The sequence below is a fragment of the Diplotaxodon limnothrissa genome, linkage group LG12 (assembly GCF_057381915.1).
Source record: "Diplotaxodon limnothrissa isolate DT_005_m linkage group LG12, D_limnothrissa_male_GT1.1, whole genome shotgun sequence".
In the NCBI taxonomy this organism is placed as follows: domain Eukaryota; kingdom Metazoa; phylum Chordata; class Actinopteri; order Cichliformes; family Cichlidae; genus Diplotaxodon; species Diplotaxodon limnothrissa.
Window position 1 is genome coordinate 1,555,014 of NC_140607.1, and position 20,512 is coordinate 1,575,525.

Sequence of the window (20,512 nt, forward strand, 5' to 3'; positions counted from 1 at the left end):
CTGCCTCTTCTCCTCTCATTTTCCCGTTTCTACTTCAATCATGAAACTGATCAATGATCAGCTGATCGGCTTTTCTCTCTTGTTTGTTTATCGCCCACTTTGCGCCGAAAGAGGAAACCAGCGGATGTCGCGCTAAACAGCAGCAGCACGTTTAAGCTTGATCAGCTGTTGTTAGAATTTATTTAATATTAATTTCTAGTATCAGCTGATGTTTGCTGGAGCCACAGCTGTAAAGCTGCTGGTCATGATATGGTTTGGTTATCTGGTGAGAGGGAAACATGAAGATGAAACCAGGAGATGTCCTTACTGGATCATCAGAGCTGTGATGGAGAAACAGGTTTACCTTTTAGGTGACATGGATGAGTTGAAGTTATGAACTGTTTCTGAGAGACAAATAACACCAGGATCCTTTTCTAAGCAGCTGACAGCTGGTAACTGTGCAGGGGCGGGTCTAGCAAAGTGTTGCCAGGGGGGCATGTAGGGCATTAACAGGGAAAGGGGGGCACAAAGAAATACTTTTCTTTCTTATTCTCATTTAAAATGTCTAGCTTTTAAAAAATAATTATCTGAATCTTACAACAAACGATTGATAGATTGATGCATATATACCATCAGAACAGTGTACATCACTGTCACAACAGTGTTTATTATCATTCAAAGGCTTTATGATTTTTCCTATAATGGTGGGCCGGTCTCTAGTCAAAATGCCCAGGACGATTTTCTGTCCCAGTCCAGCCCTGTATGCAGCTCATCTGCAGTCTGGTGTTACCTACATCTTCCTATTCAGAAGGCAGAATTTCCGAGTTCTGAGTACAATCAAAGCACCACGACTGCAGTTTTTGTGTTGGATGTAAAAGGCGCACATGACGCTGTGACGTAGGCTAGAATCATGGCAGCAGTCAATGACGGTCCAGGCGTGGGATTTCTCTCGTGGAAATATGCACATTATCTTTTTCTTTCTATTGGTAGGTGGCACAGTGCACTGTGGCAAGTAAGCAAGCTAGAAGACTGCAAAGTTATGGGAGCAACACATTAACAAGAGAATTCTGAGTAAAACCAAAGTTACTTTCCCTAGTAACTAGTTACTTTGAAAGTAACGAGTAACTTGAAGTAACTGAGTTACTTTTGAGAGAAGTAACTAGTAATGTAACTAAGTTACTATTTTAAAGTAACTTACCCAACACTGCTATTCTGAGCACACGTAAAAAAAAGTTTGCAGGTGCAAGTGTTGTATTTTGAGGAGAAATTTATTTTGAGCGAAGAAAAGCTAAATTTGAGTGAACAAAATTCATTCCTGCGTGCAAAAACTGTATTTCAGTGTTTGCTATTATCCACACACCAGCAGCCCCTCTCGCTCAGTTTTTGCATTTGCGCTCGCTCGCAATGTGTCGCTCGCGCTCTCAACATTTCTGCCCGTGCGCGTTCAACTCTTTCTCTACACCGTTATATTTGTGCCACAAAACCAGCCAATCACAGACTTGGATGCAAAAAACTCTGATTGGCTGTTCTGGTCTCCAATCAGCTCGAAATGACGAAATGCAATATCCCAGAATGCATTTCGTTCAAAACTCAAACGAGGCAGTGGCGGAGGAAGACAGAGCGGCAGAGTTTGAAATATTACTCTGTCTGCGTCACAAAATAAACTTTAAAGATATTTTCCATGCGATAATGTTTCTGTGTAAACTTCAAATACCATCACATATTTGCACAAGTGCTCTGACGTTTTCGGAGCTGCCTGGCACAAAAATAACGCCATACACTGTAGCTTCACCTGGAAGTGATCACACTGACCGGAACAACAAGATGGCGAGGACTGTGGTGCTTCGGGTAGGCGAAAACAAAACACAACCTGTAACTCGTGTTGACGCTGAAGCTTGTAACGAAGAAAGCAGCTGATGTGTGTTTGTGTGAGTGATGGGCGAGGTGGGCGCCCACAGGCAGGGATGAGCGTAGTCACGGGAATCGTGGACGTTTCACTATGTAGCCCTGATGCTAACACAGGCTAGCCAGTCTCTGCTAGCTCCCAACAACCCGCTATTATTATAAGTTAATGCGCCTGAAGCTCGCACACTGTCTTGATGTACTACGTGTTGTATGTGGCAGACATGAGTGTGAGGTATGGTGTAAGAAACATAAGTTTCCGTGGGAATCTTAAACCAAACTGCTAATCGAAAAAACTACATACACCCGATTAGCCAAAAGTTATCGCGAGGCTGTGAGTTAAACACGATGTACACAAACATGTTAAAACATCCGGGTTTTCATTTTATTAGTAACGAGATTACAGAAACTTTGCTTTCATGTCGTGTTAAATATTCCTGATCCAGCGCTCGTTCACCGCGTCTGTATCATCACACTGTCGTGGGTTCACTCACCGTGGACGTGACACTGAAACAAGACCCCAGATAAAGGACAAACTAAGCTGGGCACTTGGCCGTGCTGTTGTGTGTTCGTCTTCAGTTCTGAGAAACTAGAATCAGTTGTTTGTTCAGCTGATGAAATCAGGTCTGTCACTTTCATTCAGACAAACATTTAAACTCGCTTTTGAAAGTTCAAATGGATTCATTAAAAACACAATGAAATACACGATTGAAGTACTTTTCTTACGCTCTAGTTTTCAGTTCAAACATATAACAAATCCACGTTGTAATAATAAACTTTGACATTTGATCTTTTTCAACTGCAAATTAAGTTAAACTTCATCAAATCTGTTTAATTCAGTCAGATAGTTCTGAGTTTTGTCAAACACACCAACACTGTATCTGTCATAAATGTTGCCATCCGACAGTTTCAAATTACATGCAGTTTATTCCTGATGATACAGCAGCTGTGATAAATCACTATAACATGTTGTTGTCACGTAGAGACAAATTCATATGAAGATATTACTGCTTATTATTGCTGTGAAGCCTTCTTCTTATAACCAGAGCAGCTGCTCAGTCGAATCCTTTTCAGTTGTCCTTGTTGATAAAGACTCATTCTTTGGAAATCTGCCTGCATTTATAAATTAGACCTTTTAACCAGTCAGCCTAAGCAGCTGTGTCCAGAAAGGTTGCCTCAGGTGAAATGGGCCCTCTCGTTTAGTAGTCAAAGTCAGCTTTATTGTCAAAGATCATATGTACAGTCGTACACAGGAATTTGGAATTGCAATGCTCCCCCAGTGTACACTAAAAATACAAAGAGAAGGAAATAAAAACAAAATAAAATAAAAAGTTTTATGTACAACACAATACAACACTACACAATTATTTAAACAGCAGTGTCCAACACAATCGTAGTGATTGTGGGTAAGTTCGTGTGCAGTGGGAGTGGGGCAGTCAATGAAAGGCTGATGGTGGTGGGTCAGAGTTTGTATGTTTGGAGGGGGGGCTCAGAGGGAAGAGGTGCATGCAGGTCTGGAGATCATGTGTGAGAGCAGGGAGTGAATTCAGCATCCTATTGACCTGTGGCGTGCCTGTATCGATAGAGTTAGGATTAGTGTTGCCACACAAAATATCACGTGACCTTACTTTAAAGAAAAAAGGAAGACCTACAGAATGAAGCGACGCAGGATTTTCATTTAGTACCATAAGTGTATCTACTCAACATATTCTAATGAGTTCCAACCTCGGTGACCTCGACCTAAAGGTCAGAGTACGTTTTCTGGGAATCTTGGGAATGTGATAAGTTGAGGATGAGATGATGTAGGATGTTTTAAAGTTGATACCATAGAGTTGAGGGGAGACACTGATGGATTGCAGTAGTTTTTGTAAGAATGTGTTTTAAGCCTGAGACTAGATGAAGGATGATTAGCATGTTTAACGAACAGAAAAAAGACAAGTACTGTGTGGATGTCACCTGCCTCTAGGGTTGGGAAACGAGGATTCCTTGGAATCGTTAGTCGGTCTGCCTATAGATCCCAGTTATCAGTTCTTGCACCCTCGTTACGATCAGCTGATTTCAGTTTGTGGAGGAGGAACACAGCAGCGCAGTCCGCAGCGTGGACATGACTTTTATTTTTATTGCACAAAAGGGTGAGAGCGTGATGGTAAAGTGAGACTGCTCCAGGACAGAATCACACTATTAACACAACTTCAGCTCTTTACAAGCACCTGCACAGACAACATGCTAACGCTAACGCTAAACTAGCCAAGATCCCAGAGTGACGTTAAAGCTGAGTAAATGCTGACCCCAGACCAGCACCGTTACAAAGTGAGCTGCTGCTGAACTTGAACAGGCAGCAAACTGATGAGCAGTCAGGCTGCAGGTTTCTACCTGTTGATGTTTCTACAGTAGAATCACTTTGAAGTGTCTTTGTGCTGGTTTCATTATGAAATGGGCGATATGACCTGAAATCCATATCACGATATAATTTGAAGCACGTGCGGTAACGATATATATCGTGATATATTCTTTTCTTCTGTATAACGTATTTTCCACACTATAAGGACTTAAAATCCTTTAATTTTCTCAGAAGTCGAGAGTGTGCCTTATGTATGAATTCTGGTTGTGCTTACTGACCTCGAACCGATTTTGGCTGCAGAAATCTGTTAAAAATGTTTTAGTACAACTTTGTAAGCTGCACTGCTTGATGAATCGTCAGAGCATTACGGCTGCCGTAGTGAGGAGCTTCGCGGAGTAATCTGGGTCCAAAACTCCGTCCGCTTCAGGTCCCAAAGTCAAACGAACACTGAGAACATTAATGAATCAATGTTACCGAAGTGGAGGAAGCGCAGTTTTTGGCTTTCTCCATATTTCAACAGTGCTTCATCTCTTTGCTATGACTGTCGCCCGCCATCATTTGCAGATGATAATGGTTGTAGCCGCTGCGATGCTTTCGACCAAAACAGGCGCAGCTTGATGACATCATCAACATGCGCTATCGCGATAGAGCGGTATAGTCAAAATCTCTATCGTTGGCCAAATTTATATCGTTTCTATCGTATATCGTCTCTATCGCCCACCCCTAGTTTCATACATAAACACTCAGAGAAAGATCACGAGTGTCCTCATCAGGATAGCATCTGTGCTGGTGTGTGGGGCTGTAGCCTCAGGTTATATTGTTAAATGGTGATTATGAGACAGTGTGTTTCAGCTTATTTTACAGAGTAACCTGAAAGTAATGTTATGAGTGGTATATATCAGATTTGTTATATGCTCCTCAGCTCCCGTCCCTCTGCTGTGGGATCGTGGCAGAAATGTCCTGTTTTGTCTCTGCTTGATAACCATGTAAGCTGAAGCTTGCTGTGTGTCAGTAACCCACATGTTGTCGTGTGTGTTTCACACATGATGACATGTGACTAGTTTAGTGACACAAACAAACACTTTATTCAGTAAAAACAAGCTGGTGTTGAACTTGTTGGGAAAATGTTTGAACCAGAGAAACTGTGGAGTCCTCTCACAGCAGCCGGCTGTACGTCAGCTGCTATGAATGAATTCACATTATGACATTATTATTCCAGTCAAACCCTGAGGCAACAACATGTTGATACGTTGATAAAACACCTGCAGTTATAATATTGTAAAGTACTAACAAAAGGGCCTCTTTTGCTTTTTATGCAACATTATTCTAAAAATGTTACTGTACGCTCAGATCTACATCACACAGTTGTGCTTTTTTCACTCAGTGCATCAGTATGACTGTAGAAAACTCTTTGAATTTGTTTTTATTTTATGCTAGTATTCAGTCATGTACCGTCGAGGCGTGTTACTGGGCTCAGTATCAGGCTGTCTCTGCTTACGTATGAAGGAGCTGTGTTACCAGTCTGTCTCCAACCGTGGAGGTCCAACCATCACTGCTGCTTGTTCTCTGTTGATTGAAGGCTAACCATAGTAAATACGCATTCATTTCTCTATGTTAAACAGGAGTAAGTTCTGTAACACAGACGGGTGAAGCAGCCGTGTGTCCCCACATCCACCATGAATCTCCAGCAGCCAGCCCCTCCCATCCCCCCTGTCCACCCTGATGTGCAGATGAAGCCTCTTCCCTTCTACGATGTGCTGGATGTTCTGATCAAACCTTCAAGTCTAGGTCTGCTTTCACTTTGTTTTTAACACTGAAAGTCAAATGTTTTATTGGGTTAATACGATAAGAAATGTCGGCCTTTACTCGTGTAAACTGAGCCCAGTGTAGAGCACAGATAAACCATTGCAGGGGTGTCAGACTTCCTGTTCCATGACCTCTTCACAGCAGGTGGATGAACTGCGTCATTTCCTGTGAATTAGAAGCTTTCTCGAGCTTCTCCAGTGTTAGTGCTGCTCATGGTCAGTTAGGTTACATCGAGGGTAGCAGGGATGATTTATGGCGCCCTCACGCTCACCGCGCCGCTTAGTTTGACGTCACATCATGTGTCACAAGACACAAACTTGTGGTGTGTCGACTGGTCTTGATTTTTTACAACCAGGTGCGTTGCCCATCTGGGTGGAAGAGTCTTTTACCCCCATGTTAATGATGCTCCAGAACAGGAGCTCAGAGACGTGCAGATACACAGAAGGAGACGCTGGAACAGTTTGGAAAGAACAAAAACACTCGGCAAAGTCTTGACTTCCAGTTTTGACTTTTCCTCGCCTCTGTCAGCACTGACATGGTGGTGTAGTCTGAGTGGTGACACCTGTGGCTCAGGAGAATACTGCAGTGAGTATTTTATACCCGCAGTACTACTTTAAATGGTCCCAACTAGGGCTGGGCGATATGGCCTAAAATCCATATCGCGATATAATTTGAAGCACGTGCGGTAACGATATATATCGCGATATATTCTTTTCTTCTGTATAACGTATTTTTCACACTATAAGGACTTAAAATCCTTTAATTTTCTCAAAAATCGAGAGAGTGTTCCTTATGTATGAATTCTGGTTGTGCTTACTGACCTCGAACCGATTTTGGCTGCAGAAATCTGTTAAAAATGTTTGATGGATTGTCAGAGCATTACGGCTGCCGTAGTGAGGAGCCTCGCGGAGTAATCTGGGTCCAAAACTCCGTCCGCTTCAGGTCCCAAATCAAACGAACACTGAGAGTTAAAAACTGTCAAAATTCTTTCATCTTTAATAAAATCATCAGCGTTGCTGCTTTATCAGGTGTAACAATTAAGTTTAACATCCAGGCATCCATGAAAACAGAATTTATTAAATTTAACGGAGTTAGAAGTTAACAGGAAGTTAGCTCGCTAGTTACCACCTAAACATTTCATACCATGTTCTGACTGAGAGATTTTTGAAACTAATTCAAACGTACAGCTCTGCTACCACTTCCAACATAAATGAAGACAGAAACTAAACAGCAGTGATGTTTGCAGGGTTACTGAAGTTGGACTACCTGGTATATGATGTTGTGCTACGTGACTGCTAGCGACACAGCTATGTTAGCATAACATTAGCACAGTGAAGCTGGAGGATGAACGCCAACTTTTTTTCCACTCGATAAAAGTTAACGTGAGGGATTCTGGTGGTCAGGGACAAATGCAATCACATAGCAGGATGCTGTACACGGGCCAAACTTCAGTCAGGAGAACAACTGAGATTATTCATCCACAATACGAGGTTAGTTATTAATATACTGCAACAACACCGGAATAGAGCAGCTGCGAGAGAATCCAACATTAATGAATCAATGTTACGGAAGTAGAGGAAGTGCAGTTTTTGGCTTTCCCCATATTTCAAAAGTGCTTCATCTCTTTGCTGTGACTGTCGGCATAATTTGCAGATGATGATGGTTGTAGCCGCTGCGATGCTTTTGACCAAAACAGGCGCAGCTTGATGACATCATCAACATGCGCTAACGTGATTGAGTGGTGTAATCAAAATCTCTATCGTTGGCCAAATTTATATCGTTTCTATCGCCCACCCCTAGTCCCAACATGACTGTTGGAGTGAGTATACTTGGCTCATAACTTGTCCCGTCTGCTTGACAATCAGTACACAATGTTGCCATCTAGAGGACAGAAAATGTAATTAATTTGATTGTCCTAGTCCCAAAAATCTATTTGTAATTTCAGTTAATTACACATCAACAGCATCGAGGACACAGGTGTTTAAATCCAAAAATGTGTTTTTATTTACCCTGAAATATGAAAAATGATGAACAAATCCAAAACTTGGACAGGCAGACCAAGAAAAGAGGTCAACTCGATAAACTCCAAATATTAGCTAGAAAAACAAACACAAGACAAACTGGAACTTAAATACTGGGTTAGCTAAACCCTGTGACACACAAGGCTGTCACATGACCAACACTACAAAACAATGAAACTCCAAACACCTCCCCAGCCTGATAAATGAAGCTGTTCAGCAGTCTTTCAGACAGATTCTGGATGCCGTGGTACCTCCTTCCCAAACGCAGGAGGAGTGTGGAGCCATCAACAGCAATGCTGATGGTGCCATGTCGTCTGGAAACCCAGTGATTTGGTTGGTGGATCAGCTGGGTGAGGAGTAGTGGGCTGAGCACACGCTGCTGTGGAGCCTTTTGCGCAGCATGATGTTGTTGGAGGTGTTACTGCTGTTACCATCATGGAACAGGAACTGAACTGAAGTGCAGGAACAGCAGTAGCACATGAGTGGTTTGAGAGCACCAGGGAGGGCGTCCTTTAAGGATGCAGACTGAAACAGGTCGTGGGTGGGTGAGGATGGACTCAGTGTACTCAGGCACATGATGATAAAAGTCACTGCTGTGGGGCAACAGTCAGTATAACAACAGCTAACAGAGAGATGGTGCCGATCTCAGTGGAGAAATCATTGAAGTCAGGATCGTTTGTCCAAAATATAAATGACAGAGAAAGTGTGTGTGTGTGTTGTAACCTGACTTGACAGCCCTGGTTTCTGTTGACAGGAGCGAGTACGGCTCAGAGGTACCACCAGGAAAAATATTTTATCTTTGCGTTGACGCCACAACAAGTTAGAGAAGTGTGCATCTCCCGGTAAGCCTGTTTCTTGATTGGTCAGTTCATCTGCAGTAACTGAAAAAAGTTTTTAAAATCGACTTTAACTGATTTAAACTTTTTCAGAGACTTTCTACCAGGTGGGAGGAGAGACTATATGGTTCAGATTCAGCTGAGGTGAGGATGTTCAGTTTTCTGTAAACACTTAAAGTGACATTTATACACCGAACACAGTGCCTAAAGACAACACGACATTGCAGATTTGATCAATCTAAACCGATGTGTGACTTATACACACTGAATTTTGAGGAAAATTCGTCCTCAAAAAACGAACGGTTTAAAAACAGAAGAAGAAGCTGAAGCGATGATGATCTGGTCCTGATGATCCTGAAGGAGAAAAGGAGGAAGCAGAGATTCCGAGTTCCTCCAGTTCTCACGAGCAGGCAGCAACATGGAGAATATCACAGCGTACATACATGTTTCAGGATGGCAGTTTGAACTCAGAGAGGTCATTCAGATGGACCCAGAGCAGCGTCTAGCTGTGTCTGAGCTACAAACTGTATTTCCATATCATTGAATATTCATACCAGTGCGAGATTTGAGCTACGAGGGCACCTGTTACCAAATGCTGTAATCTGATTGGTCAGATCTCTTGATTCGGAAACGTCAGAAAGCTCCAGCTTGGTTCAGATATACACGGCGGGTGAATTGACGCGGTCGGTGTGAAGAGGGCTTTACATTAGAACCTGACCCCCGTCATATTGTCCTCTGTGAGATGTTAGTGTGGATGTTTTACACTCTGTAGTGGCTGATAAATGAAAACAGGAGAAATACCAGCCCACTGATCTGAACACACTGGGACTGGTCCCTGACTTCCTGTGACAATCAAACCAGATTATTTCTGTCATATTATGACAGTAAACATTCATAAATAACTGCTTGTAACAGATCTCGTTGTTTGCGTTTCAGAAAAAACATTATTGTCCAGATTTTTAAATATAAATACAGCTCTGTCTTATTTCTCCTACAGCAGTTAGGCTCGACCCACTTCTCAGTTAAGAGTAATGATGAAGTCTCAGTTACCTAAATAGAGTATATCTGAGTATATCTGAGTATATCTGAGTATATCTGAGTATATCAGAGTATATCAGAGTATATCAGAGTATATCTGAGTATATCTAAAGTTTCGTACTGGGCTCTGAAATGTTTCTGTGTGTTTTCAGGTTTTGTTTATCAGAGACGAGCTGCCCTCAGGAGGACAATTACCCCAACAGTCTTTGCATAAAGGTCAATGGAAAACTGTTTCCTTTGCCAGTAAGTGCTCGTTGTACTGCAGTCAAACAAGAAGCCAGGCAAACTTTATATTGTGAATATGCTAACGTTGGATTTCTGCCTGCAGGGCTACGCACCGCCACCAAAAAATGGCGTGGAACAGAAGAGACCAGGAAGACCACTCAACATTACCTCCCTTGTTAGACTCTCATCTGCAGTACCCAATCAGATTTCAGTGACATGGGCACCTGAAATTGGAAAGGTAAGAGAAGAAGCTCAAGTTGGAAATGTTTTAAGCATGCTTATGTTTATGCGCTGTGATGTGTGGAGGTGGTGATGCTCTCTGAATTCACAGGGTTGTAATCTGGATACTGCCACACACACACTTCTCTTTAAAGGAACACATTTACAGTCACATCGTTCTAGTCTCATCTCTGAAGCAAAACAGCAGAATTGGAAGAAACAGCAACCGGGCTCCGGCTGCAGGGACTCACAGCAGCAACAACCTGTTAAAGAGAAACTCACCGTAGATATGAAACAGACAGATGTGTGTATGGGATGTTGTCGAGACACGAGACTTTACCTGATGCCAAACATCAGTGATCCACACTGTGTATGAAGTGTCTCTGTTGTTATTATTAGTGTGACAATGAGAAGCATCAAGAGATCGACAGACCACGTGATTTTTGCGCATTGCATGCCGGGAACTCGTGGCAAAACAATCCAAGTACCTGCATCAAATGCAAGCATTTGCAGCACCGCAAAATGTTCATTCTTCGGTTCCAATAAATTCTTGCTTTTTCTTTGCCCCCCAAAAAAGTATGTACAAAACGAAGGAGAGCAATGCCGGTCCGTACAAAGACAGACTTAATGAAAAGTCAAAGACAAGATACGAGGAAAAAATCAAAGGAGTGAAAGGGTCAGACCCTTACGAGCACACAGAGGGACAAAAGACATCAGCGTGCTGCCCAACTTTCACCACGCTCATATTTATAATCATACGGTTCTTGGAGTGAGTGCATACACTCATGAAGTTTAGTAACTTCAGGTCACTGCAACAAGCCCAGGTACAGTTTACCGACGGATGGGTGCAGGACCTTGAAATGCACCGTGTAGAACGAAAGACCATCGTACGTATCATAAGTTTACCAGTCTCACAAATCGTTGTCATAAATACACATTCCTTAACCGTTTATTAATAGGACCTTTGAGCTCAACGGTAATTAATTAGTAGTGGAAATAATTTCTGGTAGCATCACAGAAATGTAGCAGTGACAATAATATTGTATGCTGTAATCGTACTGGGCAATTGGTGATACAAAAAACCTGTTTTATCCTGTGAATAAAAGTATATGTTTTTGTCAATGTACCATAATAACAGAAGCGAAACGCAATATTGTGTCAGGACAATTCACTATTTATGCACAATAAACAAAGGAGCATAGCGCGACCATTTCTGTTCAGCGCCAGACTTGCTTGTAACCTATATCACCAATTATGTTATGAAAATGACGTATTAACTACAACAGCAGACTGATCTTCGTGTAAATGCTTGGAGCAGACTAACCTGTGAGCTGGAGTGTTCTGGGACGTTATATTTGATCTTTGAATGGCTGCAATCCAGTCGCGTCTTTGTTACTTCGGAAACATGGCTCGAACAATTTCTCTTCAACAACGTAATCCGATAACAACCGATCTCTTTACCCGTCGGCTTCCCGTGGCTGTCATGCGACCGGCTATTGCAGTTAATAATACAGCAGCTTCTTGACATTTTTGTGTTTCTTTTTATCGCTGTGTAACTGATTTTAATTGAAAGCCTGCGTGCGCTAGTACCGCTTGCCACGAGTTCCCAGAATCCTTTGCGGTTTTACCCCTGAGTGACGTCACATTTTCAATCTCTATAGCTGAAGCCGGTTGTGTCATTGAACATCTGTTGTTCCTTCCTGTTATTGATGTCATTTTAATCCTGAGCGTGTGTTTGACTCCTGCTGTTTCACGCTGAGTATGAGCCACGCCGTCTTTGTTTCAGACCTACTCCATGTCTGTGTACTTGGTGAGGCAGCTGACGTCTCCCCTGCTCCTGCAAAGACTGAGGATGAAGGGCATCAGGAACCCAGACCACTCCAGAGCACTGAGTAATAATGAGCTTGTTACTGTAACAGTTACAGAGCAGCAGTAACTGTTACAGCAGTAACAAGCCCCCCCACACACACACAGTACAGGTCTGATTGTAATCAAATGGTCTTCACCCAAACGTGAGCTGCATGAGCGACTACAACACTGATGCCTCAGCTTTACAGTCTTACTACGACTTTATTCATCCTCCTCACACTTATGTTTCCCGCGTATACTCAGGTAGATCACATGACATCAGGTAGATCACATGACATCAGGTAGATCACATGACATCAGGTCATGCTGACAAACAGCAGAGACATGACAGTTATGTTCTTAGTTATTTCCTGCCTGAGACTGACATGTTCCAGACAGGAGTCAAAGCTGAGTATAAGACCAGGCTCATAGTGTAGAGATGTGGTGAAGCCCTGTCGTGTGTGTTTCAACCTGTGTCTTTGCATTTTGCCCTCCTCTCTGTGTTCCAGTCAAAGAGAAGCTGACAGCAGATCCAGACAGTGAGATTGCTACAACAAGCCTTCGAGTGTCTCTTATGTGCCCGGTAAATAAGCAGCCATGCAACATGTGACACGTTTGAAGCTCCCTGAAGTTTGAACACTGTGTGTGCTGAGTCCACGAGTCAGAACGAGGTGTCTACATGTAGTGTTACTAACAAGCTCCACCTTAAACCCTCCTCACTGTAGAACTGCACTGATATAGAACTGCAGCCAGACTCTGTTCTATGGGACGTTTTGTGGCTTTGGACCTGAAAATATTTGGACAGCAGCACAAACTAAACTAACACATTCATAACAAAACAGTCAACATGTAAGTAGTGTGCAGGAAAATGACATGAACCAAAACATGAAGAGAAATCTGGACTCATATGTAAACAAATGATAAATGTCATACATGGCTCTTGTCCCGATTCGTGATTGAGGTGAGAGACAAACGACCTCTGGTCCAAGTGCGTCAAAACAATGATTTTATTAAACACGTGTGTGGAAAGATGCACAGCTCGATATTGTCACCCCAGATCTCCCGTCAAAACGTACTTTCAGCATGGTTTTATCATGTCAGGGTTCACGCCCCTTCTCGCGTTAGACAAAACATCACATGTACAGGTTATAATTAACGACAGTTCAACTAGTTTCCGTGTTTAACAGCATTTCCCCCTATATGGTTGTCTGGCTGCTCCAGATGCTTCCTGTAGGCCCGGATCACTAGTTGCCAAGCAGAGACAAAGCTAGATGTCTTTCACCTTTACCCTAGAAATTATACTTCATGTCTATGTGTATGTAAGCGTGTTAGGCACAGGATTGAGTGGTGTAATCAACTCAATCACAATGTACTGTATCACATTCTTATACACTAGGTTGACAATGTGTTGACTAATTGTAACACACAAAACTGACCTGGGTATTGTAGCATGCAGGTCATTTCATCAATATATCAGTTCAGACATAACGCTGAACGACACTTTTAACCTTCATTAGACTGTATGCTTAACGCTATCATGAGCACAAATGTCATACCATGATTGGATATGGGGCGCATAGGGTCAAAAAAATCGGATTTGATGCGCTTTCGCCTGCAGTGTGAACGTAGCCTAAGTAGGAGCTGGTTGGGCCGAGGTCAGGTGAAGGTCATAGTGTTAAAGAAAACCTGCCGAGCTGTGATTATTAAACTCTGCTCGGTTGAGAGGGAACTCCCTTCAGCTCCAGTTGAGGCTGTGTGGTTGAGTCTCCCTGCAGCTTCAGCATTATGACCGTGTGCACATATGCAGAAAGCTGCTGATGATTTGACTCTTACATACGTCACAGATGTTGACACATGAACCTATAACGCGTTACACACACTCATATTTCCTGAGTTTCACGTATGAGCCGAGTGCTGACCCGCTGTGTTTACCCATCGGCCTGACCTCCGCTTTGTTTCGTCCTGCAGCTGGGTAAGATGCGACTGATGGTGCCATGCAGGGCTGTGACGTGCTCCCATTTGCAGTGTTTCGATGCTGCCCTCTACCTGCAGATGAATGAGAAGAAACCCACCTGGATCTGTCCTGTGTGTGACAAGAAGGCTGCGTATGAGAGCCTCATCATTGATGGGTAACTGAGCAGGCCGTCATCACAGAAACATGACATACTGGAGATCATTTAAGCAGGACCACAGCTCCCTTTTTCATTTGATCCACCTCATGTCAGTACATGGGGATCTGCACTGGTCTGTGAGGCCTTCCCCAAACTGCAGCCTCATTCATGCTCCTCCCATCCGCCATTATCTAATAGAAATGCTGTCAAACCTAAATGAGGATGTGGTCCAGCTGGTGAAACACTGAACAATCATCCATGTGTGCTTTATGCACCGTTTGGTGCCCGTATGTGTCAGATACTCAGGTGGACTGATGGCTGAGGTCCACCTGTTGGTGACTTGGATCGGGCCTGGGTAGGCTTGGCCCAATTTATAGTGAGGCTGTGCTCAGCTCAGTGTTGTTTACCTGCGTATCTACCTTACAATATAAAGCACCTCGAGGCGACTGTTGTTGCAATGCTGTATAAATAACACTGAATTGAAGGTGGGACCATGAATGTGACGCTGCAAGTCCGTTAGGTGATGCTGAAGGTGGTCAGTCCATCTGCCCCACAGGCTGAATGAAACTCTGGATGACATGTTGGTGTCCCCAGGTGAGAGAGGTTAGTGACGGGAGAAGATGTTAATGTAAATGAAAGGAACAGAGGTGATGAGAGGTTAACTAGGTTTGATGTTAAGAAGAGAAATGCAAGAGGATGGATCGTGGAAAAGGATGGAAATAGCTTTGTTGAAGATGGAGGTAATATGTGAGCAGAGCCAGGTTCACACAGGTACATCTCATTTAAAGGTACCATCTGAAGAGGTAGGAGACTGTAAGGTGGTGGCAGCAACAGTCTACCTAGGCAGTATAGGATGGATGAAGGTGGAGGAAAGGATTACGTGGTGGAAGCTGAAGGCGGACTGTTGCAAAGAGTTGGGGTCTGGGTTGGACTGAAGCACTACAGCACAACTGCCAAGAAGGTGTTTGGGATAGTGTCTGGATAGAGGAAAGAGGACAAGGAGACTTGGTGGTGGAATGAGAACGTATCCAAAGGAAGAGTTCAGCAGATGGTCTGGGAGGGGATGTAGACAGGAGGCTAGGTGTGCAGCCACGAGAGGAGCGGCAGAAGAAAAGGCTTCATCTGAGGCTGGAGAAAAGACCGACTGGCTGGGACGAGAGATTGAAGGACAGAGATGGGAATGTGCAAGTGAAGGAAGTGCACTGAAAACGTCTTAAACAGGAGCTTACTGTCTCTGTGGAGCCAGAGACAACATACTGAGAGGAAGTGTGGTCCTACATGAGGACGTGTGAGGGTGGAGCAGGACATGTATGAGCACAGTGAGGTTTGTGGGCAGAAGAACAAGAGGAAGACCACAGACGAGGCTCATGTATGTGCTGAAGGAGGACACGGAGAGGGCTGGTGTGACAGAAGAGGATGTTAGGCTGAGATGGAGGCAGACCTGTGGCAGCAGGAGCAGCTGAAAGAAGGAAGAGTCTATCTGAAGCCCAAAGCCTGCAAATACAAGACATCCTCCTCATTTTCCCCTCAGCTATAAAAGACTGATGGGGTCATGTTGTCATTTACACCCAGGTTTGTGAAACTGACCTCACAGCCCAGTTTTAATCTGTGCTGCTGGTTTCAGTCAATACACAACTGTCCTGTTTATAAGGCTGCAGTCAGCTGAGACTGAAGGAGTCAGCTGGAGGATGAAGAAACGTTCCTCCCACTGAAAACATCCAGATGAACAGAATCAACTTCCTGGGATTTCCTGACCAGGATCATTGAGCAGTCATTAAGACTTCAGAGAGTTATTCCTGAAGACTGCTGAAGGAATTACAGGAGCGCTGCCTGAGAACAAACGTGTTCATACTAGAGTTGAACTATAAACTGGTTTTGCTTTTTATACAAGATTTAGATTGTTCAGTGCATGTTTGAATGATTCACTGCAGACATTTCTTATTTTCCAAGCAAATGATCAAAACTGAGGCAGGTCTTTAGCCTTCTGCACAGCACTGCACTCCACATATAATGAATATGCATGTAATCTTCCCTGTGCACAGATGCATATGTGATCAGTACTGATGACATCAGACTGAGCTGTTTGGACATCTCTAACACTGACACAGTGCTGACAGCCTGCGTGACGCGTTCGTGTGACCGTACGTCACATCAGTGTTTTACCTCTCTCTCTCTCTCTCTGTGTCTCTCTCTCCCTCCCTCCCTCTCTCTCTCTCTCTCTCTCCCTCCCTCCCTATCTTGTACTAAAGATTGTTCTTGGAGATCCTGAACGACTGCTCGGACGTGGATGAAATCAAGTTCCAGGAGGATGGGACGTGGTGTCCAATGAGACCAAAGAAAGACGCTGTAAAGATCCCCACTCAGTCCGTTCCAAAGGTGGACAGTAAGTATCGTCCCCTGCACACCTGGCAGCTTCTAGATGGTGTGGATTCATGTATATGTGAGTCCTGTGGGCACACAGCACTGGCCTGTATGGTGGGCAGGGCTGCAGAGGCTAGTGTGTTAAAACAAATGTCAGTGGCTGCTTTGATTTAGGAGCTTTGTTAAATAAATAAATAAAATATTTGATTCAACTGTATTTATATATCACCAAATCAAAACAAAGGTCTTCTTAAAGCGCTTTATATCGTAAGATAAAGAGTCGACAATAATACAGAGCAGGACTGAAACTTTGAATGTGAGTCATGGAGAAAGGAGGATAAGGCCTGGGACGACCACAGACTATTAGCATCAGGGGGTGATCACGTGACCCTGTTTCTAAAATAGTTTTGTTCCTGTGTCAACAGAAGTCCTGTAAGTTTCCAAAAGAAGGGTGAAGGATGTTTGCAAAGCTGTTAAAGACTCATTGTTGTCTGCACAGCACTGAGAAATCCTTTTAATCTCACTGGGACAGAACTGGGAGAAATGGATTTATTCATGAATCCATCTTTGTGTCATTGTGTTGTAAATGAAACTGTAGGTTTTTGGTGCTTTGACAGTGTTGTTATCAGACCCAATAACTGAGCTGAAAGAGACGGAGAGGAACCGACTGCGTGTCCAACAAACCTCCAGTGAGGATCAGTAATAACAGACCATCATCTTCTCCCAGTGTCCCAACCTTTAAGTCCACTAATGGACTAAAGAGCTTACAGAGTGGCTCCATACATGCTGATTTTAGCCATAAACCGTCTGTTGGCTGAAACCTCACCTGTAGTAACCAGATTCAATTCAGCTCGTTGAAAGATGTGAAAATAATTGCTGTCGGTCTTTTCTTGGGACGGGAGGAGCAGACTCATGTCAGGTGACCTTTACCTTTCAGCCTCGGCTCCTTTGCGTCAACCGTCGGTGGCCCCTCATTCTACTGAGCCCAGCTGCACCAAGAGGGCGGATGTGATCGATCTGACTATAGAAAGCTCTTCTTCTGATGATGAAGAGGACAAAGACCCTCCACCCAAGAAACGCTGCGTCTACATTTCCAAGAATGAGGAGATGCATGCAAAGGGGTGAGCCATGTTTCAGTTTTCCCGTGAACCATCTGGTGTGACCGCGCTGTACCCCAGCATGTTGATGATTACATGTGTGCTCATCAGCTGTGTGTGTTTGTCTTTGATGTTCTCAGAGTGTTGAGCTACCAGCCCACTGTGCGAGTGCCAAACGTCCAGGCCCTGGACCCGTCGTATCTGAACTCCACACTGGCCGACTATGCAGTCCCCTTCCATCCTTCTGCCTTGGCCTCCATCCCCACAGACATGCAGAGTGAGTCAGAGAAACACTCACTGACTGTCAGCTATGTGCACATGGATACTGTTCAAAATCTGATTCTTCTGTCTTTCAGGTCTGGATCTGTTTTCCTTAATTCAAACTGATCCACAGGTATGTGTTTTATGTTCCCTCCTTTTTTTAATGCTGTCTGAACTGACAGCACAGTGACGCAGTCTCATAATGTTCCTGACATGCAAGCTTTCTGTTTGTTTCAGTTAGAGTGGATTTGACATGTGGTGCCAAATGGTACAAAATTCCAAGATTCAAAGCTCGGCTCTTTTGTGTAAGCAGGTCTGACCAAACGTGGCAAAGATTTAGACGATAGATTAACTTCACGTCACGGCAACAACAACTCTTAGTCTGTGCAAATGTTTCTGTGGAAAGCAGAGTAGCATGTCTCAAATGCAAACACAGTAGCCACATAGTGTGCGAATGAAGAGGTTGGCAGAGGCACTATGCAGGAAACATCTCCTGGTACGCATCTTCAGTGATGTATCCTGGGGCCATCAGGTGTTTCGGGTCTCGCGGCATCATAGACCTTCGCCCAGGCGACCCAGCTGGGGGTGATCAGGCCCCGACTTGCGCACCAGTAGCTACCCATGGATCAGCCCTCTTAATCCACAGCCAGCTTGTGGCTTTCCCTGCTGCCTCACTCACAACCTGGACGGCGCTCTTCTTCGCTGCTCCAGCCACACCCAGCCGGCCTAGGACTTTGCAGAGCGATCGTCCTGCAAAGCCCCTCCATCCCACCTCTATGGGCTCATAGAAAGTCTTTCAGCCCCTTATCCTGCACTAGTTCCTGGTACTTGGCGTGCTTCCTCTCGTTGACCTCCTCGATCCGCTCTTCCCAGGGCACTGTGCGTTCAGCATGAGCAGATGTTTTGAGCCCTCAGAAATGATGATCATGTGTGGGTGCAGGGATGTTTTTACAGTGTGCTGTTTACCCAGGTCAGCCTGCAGCTGCCAATCAGAGGCTGTGTCTGGGGGCCAGTTGTTGAATGTGGGCGCACCTGGGCTTTCTGTCCAGCCTTAATAAAAGAGATTGGCTTCATCAGAGCGTGATGGTGCTTGCTGGTACTGATTGCTGAGGCAATCTTTTCAGCAACTACTCTGAGCACCTGGTCGTGTCGCCAAGAACACGACCATCGGCCAGGGCCTTTGGGCAGCTGCCGAGGATCTATGGTTCCTCTTCCAAAGCACAGGGGACAGGCAGGTGTCTCACTCGTCCCCCACACATGGAGCTTTACTGGGCTTGGCAGGCTGCCTGCACGAGGAATCTGATGCGCTGGAAGTCTGCCTGCATGATGTTTGCCCAGGTGACCTTGAGCTGCAAGGTGCTCTCCCACCTTGTCCACGCTCCCTGCTGCCTGAGACCTCCGGCCCTGCTTACTCGCTCCTCCTCCATACCTGCTCGGACCTCTTCCTGGAGTAGCTGGTGTCTCTCCTTTCCCTGTGCCCTGCAGGCCTGGGCCTTTGGGAAGCACCCCGAGCCTGCTCCCCCTGTTGCTAAGACCCCCACCGGTGTCTTCTGCCTTAGGCGTGACTCTGTCACCTCAACTGCCTTCTCGGCCTTCCACTTTGTTCCTTACCTCCTCACCTTGTTGCCTGCTGATGTTACCTTGCAGTCCTTGGGATCTCTGTACTGTAGGGCTTCTCTTGTGTGCGCCACCTTGAATCCTCTGTGAGACCACTGAAGACAAAGTGTGCTGGAAGAGTAGATGCAGAGCGAAGACGGGTGGCAAATGCACAACCAGAGTTGTGGTGAGTCGTACAGGAGGCTGCACACTAAGGAAGGAGGAAAGGACTTTTATTTTGTAGATGAAAAGAGTGAATGGGACAGGATATGGAGCTGTTAGGGAGCAGCGCTGTAGTAGCTCCATCCCACGGAGGTGTGGAAGTCCGAATCTTTTTTATATGGCACGTCAATTAGTTTGTGTTTTTGTTTGTTTGTTTGTTTGTTTTTGACAGATGTTATATGCAGTAAAACTTTCATTTACTCTGACGTTGATCTGACCAGCGTGTCTCTCTGCGCAGCATTACTCGCCTCAGATGTTCTTGGATAACCTGACGAGCAGCATGCAAAATGCAGCTGCAGCAACCAGCAGCCACTATGACGCCATCAGCCACGCCGCCAGCTCCTTCCATGACACTAGGGTCCTCACAGGAGGGGGCGGGGGCACGGGAGGAGGGGCCGACGGCGGCACATCGGATATCATTTCTCTCGATTGAGCCTCGCCGTACTGGACCTGATGGAGCTGGTTTTCTTTTTAATGTGAAATATTGTAAATGTTCAGTTTTCCACACGAGCACTCTGATGATGGCAGCGCCTGTTTTAACAGCATTAGCATGATAAATGCCATGGACCACATTAACTGAAGACATGAGTTTCTTAATCATGTCACGTCATGTTTGCTGTTCATGGTCCTTTAACAACATGCAGACATT

General features: G+C 44.6%; 1 protein-coding gene across 1 annotated transcript; it reads left to right on the top strand.

The window, feature by feature from the left end:
• Positions 1 to 1,643: 1,643 nt before the first annotated feature.
• pias2 (protein inhibitor of activated STAT, 2) lies at positions 1,644 to 20,428 on the top strand. The gene is made up of 14 exons (XM_085367021.1): positions 1,644 to 1,827; positions 5,845 to 6,010; positions 8,804 to 8,891; positions 8,979 to 9,029; positions 10,076 to 10,166; positions 10,252 to 10,386; positions 12,154 to 12,259; positions 12,725 to 12,798; positions 14,184 to 14,344; positions 16,576 to 16,709; positions 17,625 to 17,808; positions 17,925 to 18,061; positions 18,141 to 18,178; positions 20,102 to 20,428. The coding sequence occupies exons 2-14, from the start codon at positions 5,899 to 5,901 to the stop codon at positions 20,294 to 20,296; spliced, it is 1,506 nt and encodes a 501-aa protein (XP_085223147.1). The 5' UTR covers positions 1,644 to 1,827; positions 5,845 to 5,898; the 3' UTR covers positions 20,297 to 20,428.
• Positions 20,429 to 20,512: the final 84 nt, after the last annotated feature.